At 46.0% G+C, this 10,893-nt stretch overlaps 1 protein-coding gene across 1 annotated transcript in view; it reads right to left on the minus strand.

Annotated features, from left to right (window-relative positions):
• Positions 1 to 1,086: 1,086 nt before the first annotated feature.
• The window catches only part of LOC311145299 (ankyrin repeat and EF-hand domain-containing protein 1-like), a gene marked incomplete at both ends in the record, with an annotated part of 19,597 nt that continues 9,790 nt past the window's right edge, over positions 1,087 to 10,893 (minus strand). Inside the window, 4 exon segments of the mRNA XM_084181533.1 lie at positions 1,087 to 1,095; positions 1,765 to 1,910; positions 1,913 to 1,949; positions 10,278 to 10,412. Coding sequence (XP_084037659.1) covers positions 1,087 to 1,095; positions 1,765 to 1,910; positions 1,913 to 1,949; positions 10,278 to 10,412 — 327 coding nt within the window.

Below are 10,893 nucleotides of genomic sequence, written 5' to 3' on the forward strand. Positions count from 1 at the left end.
AGCACTCTCTCTTTCTCTCTCTGAGCCCTCCAACCATCTCCCTGCTCATGAATATCTCCTCCCTTAATGTCTCACCCTCAAATCTGTCCCCCATCTTTCTCACCCTCCCACGTTCCATCCCTCCGTCTCTCTCCCTCCCTCCATCTCAGTTTGAGTCATGTCCATCACCTCAACAGCGTGTTTCACTCTACCCTTCTCTCTCTCCTTCTGTCACTACCCTTCTCTCTCTTTATCCTCTCTCTTTCTTTCTCTCAGATCACTTTTTTACTGGTTTGAACCCATTCATCACAAATGGCTCCAGAGGTCACGGTACAAACCGTGTACACATGTTGTTTCACAACAAACCAGCTCAACATTAGGCTCCAATGGGAAGAGCATGTGAAGAGCATGTGTCATGTTCAAGCAGTCTACCTGCACACGCTGAGAATAATTGGCTCCCGTTGTTCTCGGCCTTATTGGTGGCATTCATCTGCATCCCAAATGGCACCCTATTCCATATGTAGTGCACTACTTTTGACCCGGATCCATAGGGTCTGACACATACAGAGCCAGGGTCTCCTCTCCTTCATCAGCACAGGCTAGAAAACACAGGATGGGTGACAAAGGCAGAAGCCTACCGTAGTTCTCTTTTCCCTCCATCAGTGTACACAGCCGCAGGCTAGAGAAAGACTGAAGCACAGACTACCAAATCAAATCAAATTTTATTGGTCACATACACACGGTTAGCAGATGTTATTGCGAGTGTAGCGAACGCTAGTGCTTCTTGTTCCCGACAGTGCAGCAATATCTAGCAAGTAATAGCTAACAGTTCCACAACAAATACCTAATACACACAAATCTAAGTGAAGGAATGGAATAAGAATATATAAATATATGGATGAGCAAGTCATTATCAGAGTGGCATAGGCTAAGATGCAATAGATAGTATAGAACTACCGGCTTGGAGAGAGAGAGGGATACTGGAAGGGAGGGTGTGTGTGTGAGGGACAGGTGGTGCTCACAGCGAGAGGACAGGTTGTATAAGCACATGAGGAAGTAGATATGTTGCCATGAACCCCGGGCCTGGAGATGTGTTTATTTAGCTTGTTAGTCTTTCTGTAAACAAACGATGGACATTTACAGTGCCAGGTACACATGCATACATAATTACTGTGACCTGAATGCAATAAAGAAGAGATTGTAAAGGAATAGAAAAGATAAAAAAATCCTCTTGCTTTCATCTACTGGATATCTGAATAAAACAACCAATAAAGACAAGAAACTATCAATTACTATCAACACATATCACCTACTATCAACTTCTATTATAGCATGTAGAGCCCAGGAGGCTGCTGAGGGGAGGACGGCTCATAATAATGGCTGGAACGGAGCAGATGGAATTAAACCATGTGTTTGACACCATTCCACTGATTCCGCTCCAGTCATTACCACGAGCCCGTCCTCCCTAATGAAGGTGCCACTAACCTCCTGTGATGTAGAGTACAAACAACTGAGAACTATGGCTTCTATCATTATGTTACAACGCTACAATATGGTATATGTGTACTGTATGTCAGTAACAATTATGATGGCATGCTGGCTTTTATAAAGACTGCTAGTTGAATCAAAACCGATTGGACACGCATGGTTTATTTTTGTCTCTTTTCTGCGTGCATCTGAAATGGCACCCTATTTCCAATTTAGTGCACTATGTTGACAAACACTATGTTTGTGTCCCATTGGGCCCTGGTCAAATGTAGTGCACCATTTATAAGAAAAGGGTACCATTTGGGACACTACCTCTGTCTCTGTCTTATCAGTTGTCGAGGCCTCCCAGCTCCTGGGCTTCTGCCTGATGTTCTGGTTGAAAGGCATCATGAAGTCCTCATAGTCCACCTCGCAGGACAGACGGTCCCTCCTCTCCTCCTTCTCTCAATCAGCTGGCTGCTGGTTAGCTGCTTACCCCACACCTGACAGCGGGGGGGGGGGGGGGGGGGGGAAGAGAGAGAGAGAGAGAGAGAGAGAGAGAGAGAGAGAGAGAGAGAAGAGAGAGAGAGAGAGAGAGAGAGAGAGAGAGAGAGAGAGAGAGAGAGAGAGAGAGAGAGAGAGATATATATGAGAGAGAGAGAAAGGATATATATATATATAGAGAGAGAGGAAGGATATATAGAGAGAGAGAGAGAGAGAAGAGAGAGAGAGAGAGAGAGAGAGAGAGAGAGAGAGAGAGAGAGAGAGAGAGAGAGAGAGAGAGAGAGAGAGAGAGAGAGAGAGAGAGAGAGGGATATATATAGAGAGAGAATAGACAGAGAGAGAGTTAGATAAAGTAGGATTTTTTGGCAGGGACATATACAGTATGCTACCCTCCACAACATAACCTTCATTACAAACCTACAACCTGATTTTGGACGGAATTACCTGGAAGGCTTTCTACTACCAAGGATTACTATTCCCAAGCTATACAGCAAATGCTCTGGCAAACAAACAGAAACCTGAAAACACCATCCAACCTGGAACTGAGTGAGTAATGTTTAGTATGAAGCTATTTTTTACTTTCAAAAACCAAGAAAAATACGTTACAATGATATATTTTACTTCATAAGGACTGAATGCTAAGGCTACCAAGCTTGCTAGTACAAAGATATACAATTTCAATTAGCACTGACGTGTGAAGTGAGAGGTGTCAAAGCCCTTGAGCCCAACAATGGCAGGAGAGTCACACAGTCTACCCAACCAAATGGAGAGGCCTTAGAAGCACCCCCCCCCCCCCGCTGTTCAGAGGTCATTAAAATACAGTACCCTCAATGTAAAAAACGACAAGACACGAAAAGAGTACAAAATGAAAATCCTTATGGGGAATCAGGAGACACTTTTTGCAGATTTTTATAAAAATGGGAACATAAGCAACCTTATCTTCCACACAGACCATCCCTGGCATGGCACAGTGCTATACTAGCACACTACCCCTCTGTTAAGAGGGGGGGTGTTAGCGATGGGTGGAAACTCAGGATACTGGACAACGAGGACTCTGAGTCGTCTAATATTAATCTCTATAAATCTGGAACCGTTTTGGTTCAAGGCAACACCAAACAGTTCCAGCTGGACTTTCACCTAATCAAAGAAATAGCTCAGCAGGAGAAGCTCTCCCTTGAGAAACATACCCCCACCCCGAGCGGGACAGACCTCTTCATTAAATAACCCCACAGAGCAACCCCAAGAAGAAAGTCAACTTCCCAGCACAGAGTACTACTCCCTCATTGAAATGAAGGATAAATTCACCCAGCTGGAGGTAAGGCAGGTGGCGCTGGAACAGCAGGTGAACACAATCCAGTCAGCACAGACCCAGACAACAGTCCAGCACAACAACACCCCCTTAACTAGACCTGAAGAGCTGGAGGTGGAGAGAGACATATCTGCACTCTGGACTGTGGTGAGACAACATCAACAGGAGAAAGAGCAGGAGCAGGAGAAGAACAGAACACTAGAGGAGAGGATCAGAGTGCTGGAGGAGAAGGTGAGAACAATGACGGATGACATAGAACAACCCATTAGAGAGCTGGCCACCCCCGCAGAGAAGCCAGCAGAACAACCCACCTCAGATCCTGGCCAAAGTCTCGACACCGCAGCAGAACAGTACACCATAGACCCTGACCATAGCCTCGACATCACAGCCAGACAAACAAATGAAGAACCCCAAGCCCTGGGGACCCCTACCCCTCTGAGCAACCCCCCTGTCAGACACCCTGATAGCCCTCATGACGACCCCCCCACACCCACTGAGGACATACACAAGCCACAGATTGTACTCCTTATGGACTCAAACTGGAAATACATACAAGAAAATAATCTTTTTCCAAAACACACAGCGTCTAAACTCTGGTGTCCAGACCTTCTGTCTGAGGACCGACTAGGCATCATGAAGTCCTCATAGAACAGCGCCGGAGAAGATGGCTGCCGTTTTACAGCCCTCTAACCAATTGTACTATTATGTGTGTTTTTCCGCGTTATTTGTAATTTATTTTGTACATAATGTTTCTGCCATCGTCTCTTATAACCAAAAAGAGCTTCTGGATATCAGGACAGCGATTACTCACCTCGTATTGGACGAAGATTTTTTCTTCAACGAGGCGGCCGCGAAGGATATCATACAGACACCCGACAAGGCCCAAATCCCCGTCATTCGTGTGAGGAAGAGACGGAGATATCGCGGACGAAGATCGGGGTGCCTTGTAAGGATCCGACGGCGAGCGAGTAAACTGCCTCTTCCATCAATCCTATTAGCCAACGTTCAATCTTTTGAAAATAAAGTGGACGATTTAAGATTACGGTTATCCTACCAACGGGACATTAAAAACTGTAATATCTTATGTTTCACGGAGTCGTGGCTGAACGACAACAATGATAACATTCAGCTAGCAGGCTATACGCTACATCGGCAGGACAGAACGGCCGACTCCGGTAAGACAAAGGGGTGGCGGTCTGTGTATATTTGTAAACAACAGCTGGTGCACAAAATCAAATACTAAGGAAGTCTCGAGGTTTTGCTCGCCTGAGGTAGAGTATCTTATGATAAGCTGTAGACCACACTATTTACCAAGAGAGTTTTCATCTATATTTTTCATAGCTGTCTATTTACCACCACAAACCAATGCTGGCATTAACATTGCACTGAATGAGTTGTACAAGGCCATTAATCAACAGGAAAACGCTCATCCAGATGCAGCGCTCCTAGTGGCCGGGGACTTTAATGCAGGGAAACTTAAATCCGTTCTACCTAATTTCTACCAGCATGTTAAATGTGCAACCAGAGGGAAAAAAAACTCTAGACCACCTTTACTCCACACACATAGACGCATACAAAGCTCTCCCTCGCCCTCCATTTGGCAAATCTGACCATAACTCTATCCTCCTGATTCCTGCTTATAAGCAAAAACTAAAGCAGGAAGCACCAGTGACTCGGTTAATAAAAAAGTGGTCAGATGACGCAGATGCTAAGCTACAGGACTGTTTTGCTAGCACAGACTGGAACATGTTCCGGGATTCTTCAGACAGCATTGAGGAGTACACCACATCAGTCACTGGCTTCATCAATAAGTGCATCGATGATGTCGTCCCCACAGTGACCGTACGTACATACCCCAACCAGAAGCCATGGATTACAGGAAACATCCGCACTGAGCTAAAGGGTAGAGCTGCCGCTTTCAAGGAACGGGACTCTAACCCGGACGCTTATAAGAAATCCCGCTATGACCTCCGACGAACCATCAAACAGGCAAAGAGTCAATACAGGTCTAAGATTGAATCATACTACACTGGCTCTGACGCTCGTCGGATGTGGCAGGGCTTGAAAACTATTACATACTACAAAGGGAAGCACAGCCGCGAGCTGCCCAGTGACACAAGCCTACCAGACGAGCTAAACCACTTCTATGCTCGCTTCGAGGCAAGCAACACTGAAGCATGCATGAGAGCACCAGCTGTTCCGGATGACTATGTGATCACGCTCTCCGTAGCCGATGTGAGTAAGACTTTTAAGCAGGTCAACATTCACAAGGCCGCAAGGCCAGACGGATTACCAGGACGTGTACTCCGAGCATGTGCTGACCAACTGGCAAGTGTCTTCACTGACATTTTCAACATGTCCCTGACTGAGTCTGTAATACCAACATGTTTCAAGCAGACCACCATAGTCCCCGTGCCCAAGGACTCTAAGATAACCTGCCTAAATGACTACCGACCCGTAGCACTGACGTCTGTAGCCATGAAGGGCTTTGAAAGGCTGGTCATGGCTCACATCAACAGCATTATCCCAGAAACCCTAGACCCACTCCAATTTGCATACCGCCCCAACAGATCCACAGATGATGCAATCTCTATCGCACTCCACACTGCCCTTTCCCACCTGGACAAGAGGAACACCTACGTGAGAATGCTATTCATTGACTACACCTCAGCATTCAACACCATAGTGCCCTCTAAGCTCATCACTAAGCTAAGGATCCTGGGACTAAACACCTCCCTCTGCAACTGGATCCTGGACTTCCTGAAGGGCCGCCCCCAGGTGGTAAGGGTAGGTAACAACACATCTGCCACACTGATCCTCAACACGGGGGCCCCTCAGGGGTGCGTGCTCAGTCCCCTCCTGTACTTTCTGTTCACCCATGACTGCATGGCCAGGCACGACTCCAACACCATCATTAAGTTTGCCGACGACACAACAGTGGTAGGCCTGATCACCGACAACGATGAGACAACCTATAGGGAGGAGGTCAGAGATCTGGCCGTGTGGTGCCAGGACAACAACCTCTCCCTCAACGTGACCAAGACAAAGGAGATGATTGTGGACTACAGGAAAAAAAATAGGACTGAGCACGCCCCCATTCTCATCGACGGGGCTGTAGTGGAACAGGTTGAGAGCTTCAAGTTCCTTGGTGTCCACATCACCAACGAACTATCATGGTCCAAACACACCAAGACAGTCGTGAAGAGGGCACGACAAAGCCTATTCCCCCTCAGGAGACAAAAAAGATTTGGCATGGGTCCTCAGATCCTCAAAAAATTCTACAGCTGCACCATCGAGAGCATCCTGACTGGTTGCATCACTGCCTGGTATGGCAACTGCTTGGCCTCCGACCGCAAGGCACTACAGAGGGTAGTGCGTACGGCCCAGTACATCACTGGGGCAAAGCTTCCTGCCATCCAGGACCTCTATACCAGGCGGTGTCAGAGGAAGGCCCTCAAAATTGTCAAAGACTCCAGCCACCCTAGTCATAGACTGTTCTCTCTGCTACCGCACGGCAAGCGGTACCGGAGTGCCAAGTCTAGGTCCAAAAGACTTCTCAACAGCTTCTACCCCCAAGCCATTAGACTCCTGAACAGCTAATCATGGCTACCCGGACTATTTGCACTGCCCCCCCACCCCATCCTTTTTACGCTGCTGCTACTCTGTTAAGTATTTATGCATAGTCACTTTAACTCTACCCACATGTACATATTACCTCAACTACCTCAACTAGCCGGTGCCCCCGCACATTGACTCTGCAACGGTACCCCCCTGTATATATAGCCTCCCTACTGTCACTTTATTTTACTTCTGCTATTTTTTTTCTTTTTTTTTCTCAACACTTTTTTTTTGTTGTTGTTTTATTCTTACTTTTTTTTGTTTAAAATAAATGCACTGTTGGTTAAGGGCTGTAAGTAAGCATTTCACTGTAATGTCTGCACCTGTTGTATTCGGCGCATGTGACCAATAAAATTTGATTTGATTTGATTTGACTAGGATCACCCAGCCACATAATTAATACACACAGGCACAAACGACCTGAGAACACAGCAGGAAAGGGTGGCCACAGCACTCAAGGGGGTGATAGAAAAAGCTTCTACTTTCCCCAACGCACAAGTGGTTATCTCAACCCTGCTACCACGAAAATACTTCCACCCTGCTACCATACAGCGGGTTTTGACTGTGCATCAAAACCAAATGTCTACCTGGCCCACCACTCCACCCTGGACGTGAACAGCCTTAATGACCAGGTCCACCTATACAAGGCAGCAGTGCCCACCTTCGCCCGGACCCTAAAGGATATCGCCCTCAACTGCAGACCCAACACCTCACACAGGAGCAACAGATCAACAGACACCCCCCCCCCCCAGGACCTACACATAGAGGACCCCCGCAGAGAGGACCTATATCCAGACCACAGCACCATCAGCCACATCTACACTCCCCCCCAAGTCAACCATGCCCACACCCCATTTAGGCCCCCTCAGATCAGACCTATGCCGCTCCTACCCACCCCAAGCCCCCCACCCCCACAAAGAGGGCTTCAACATGAAAGTCACACATACACCCAGGCCGTGAGCAGGCAAAAAGGCCCAACACTGCCTCTTACACTAGCCCAAGCCAATGGCATGTACCAGATGCTCAGCAGGCTCTGCTCACAATTACTGGCCTGAGGCCAAACCACACGACCAACAACATTAGACACTTTATGGAACACAAAGCCTTCACTATTTCATCCTGGAATATCCAAGGCCTGAGGTCATCTGCCTTTGGCCTAAAGAGCAGGAATCTGGACTTCACCAAAGAAATTGGAATCCTACAAGAAACATGGTATAGAGGAGACGGACCCACTGGTTGCCCTCTAGGTTACAGAGAGCTGGTAGTCCCATCCACCAAACTACCAGGTGTGAAACAGGAAAGGGACTCAGGGGGTATGCTAATTTGGTATAGGTCAGACCTAACTCACTCTATTAAATTAATCAAAACAGGAACATTTTACATTTGGTTAGAATTTCAAAAGGAAATTATCTCAACAGAGAAAGATGTCCTCCTGTGTGCTACCTATATCCCCACGCTAGAATCCCCATACTTTAATGAAGACAGCTTTTCCATCCTGGAGGGGGAAATCAATCATTTCCAGACCCAGGGACATGTACTAGTCTGTGGCGACCTAAATGCCAGAACTGGACAAGAACCTGACACCCTCAGCACACAGGGGGACAAACACCTACCTGGAGGTGACAGCATTCCCTCCCCCATATGCCCTCCTAGGCATAACTACGACAACATAACCAACAAAAACGGGTCACGACTCCTGCAGCTCTGTCGCACACTGGGTATGTACATAGTCAATGGTAGGCTTCGAGGGGACTCCTATGGTAGGTACACCTTTAGCCAAAGGAACTGAATAATATTAAGAAATGCTATAGATGGAAGGAAAGTTGTGTTGAAACCTACCAAAAAAACAATTAGGCAAAACAAATTCAATCCATTCTAGACAACTTCCTGGACAAAACGTTCCACTGTAATAGTGAAGGTGTAAACTTGGCAGTAGAAAACCTAAACAGTATATTTGACCTCTCAGCTTCCCTATCAAATCTAAAAATCTCTAACAGAAAACCGAAGAAAAGTAACAACAGTGATAAATGGTTTGATGAAGAATGCAAAAACCTAAGAAAGAAATTGAGAAACCTATCCAACCAAAACATAGAGACCCAGAAGACCTGAGCCTACGCCTTCACTATGGTGAATCACTAAAACAATACAAAGAATTCGAAAACAAACCCAATTTTGATAAACTCCCTTATCTACTGGGTGAAAAACCACAGTGTGCCATCACAGCTGCAAGATTTGGGTCCTGTTGCCACAAGAAAAGGGCAACCAGTGAAGAACAAACACCATTGTAAATACAACCCATATTTATGTTTATTTATTTTCCCATTTGTACTTTAACTATTTGCACATTGTTACAACACTGTATATATACATAATATGACATTTGAAATGTCTTTATTCTTTTGGAACTTCTGAGTGTAATGTTTACTGTTAATATTTATTTCACTTTGTTTACTATCTACTTCACTTGCTTTGGCAATGTTAACATACGTTTCCCATGCCAATAAAGCCCTTAAATTAAATTAAATTGAATTGAGAGAGAGAGAGAGAGAGAGAGAGAGAGAGAGAGAGAGAGAGAGAGAGAGAGAGAGAGAGAGAGAGAGAGAAGAGAGAGAGAGAGAGAGAGAGAGAGAGAGAGAGAGAGAGAGAGAGAGAGAGAGAGAGAGAGAGAGAGAGAGAGAGAGAGAGAGAGAGAGAGAGAGAGAGAGAGAGAGAGAGAGATATATATATATATGGAGACAAATAGAGAGAGAGAAACCGAGAGAGAGTGGAGTGAGAGCGGGACAGAAAAGAAAGAGAGGGGGGGGTGTTATGATGAATTTCTCAGGTATCAAGTAATTCATGATGCAAGAAGACATTTAACACTTAGATGGAGAGTTCATACAAATATGTAATATTCGGTACCCGGGTTCATCTAACAAAAGGCGCGTGCTTTGCCTCTTGCCATTCGAACTACTGAACAAAGAAAACTTCTCAGTTTATACATCTCATGTGACACGTTTCTTCAACAACATCTGTTAACCACCATTTGGCACTCCCTTCTTTACATTTACATTTAAGTCATTTAGCGACTTACAAATTTGATGTTATTACCTTGTACCCCAAGTCAGTATATCACGTCCATCAATCATTTTAAGATAAACCTCAGTAAGCTCACTCGACATAATAGAATCCTTGTTATTCAGCCTGTGCGGCGCCCAGATTCACTTATCTACTAAATTTAACCTGGTTCCTACAACACTATGAAATGACATCATCACAGGGTAGGAGAGGGGCAGCAGAGCGCCTCGAGAGCAAAAAACAAGTTGTGAACAAAACAACAGGTTGAGCTAATCAGAGGATGAGGTCATGGGCTAGATCAGGCGCCTTCTGCCAAGGAGGTTGCGGAGAAGTGGGAACGTACTGTTTTTGGCACAAAGCTGATGTCGAGGAGGTTGGTGGCTCCGCTGGTGATCTGGGTGTTGAGGAAGATGATGTTGTCCTTCAGAGAAAACTTCCTCACCGCCGTCTCAGAGGTGGTCGCCGACAGAGAGTCAGACTGGATGGGGGACGGACAGACGGACACACACACACACGATACACACAGACATACAAAGACACACATGCACAGGCAGATACACACATCAAATCAAACACTACATATCAATAATAACATACATATTGAAGCATATGTCATACATTTAAAAAACACACTGAGTATACCAAACATAAGGAACATCTTCCCTCAGAACAGCCTCAATTCATCGGGCCATAGACTCCACAAGGTGTCGAAAGCGTTCCACAGGGATGCTGGCCAATGTTGACTCCAATGCTTCCCACTGTTGTGTCAAGTTGGCTGGATGTCCTTTGGGTGGTGGACCATTCTTGATACACACAGGGAACTGTTGAGCGTGAAAAACCCAGCAGCGTTGCAGTTCTTGACACAAACTGGTGCGCCTGGCACCTACTACCATACCCCGTTCAAAGGCACTTAAATATTTTGTCTTGCCCATTCACCCTCTGAATGGCACACATACACA

The sequence above is a fragment of the Coregonus lavaretus genome, assembly GCF_964263955.1.
Source record: "Coregonus lavaretus genome assembly, chromosome: 18".
Taxonomy (NCBI): Eukaryota; Metazoa; Chordata; class Actinopteri; order Salmoniformes; family Salmonidae; genus Coregonus; species Coregonus lavaretus.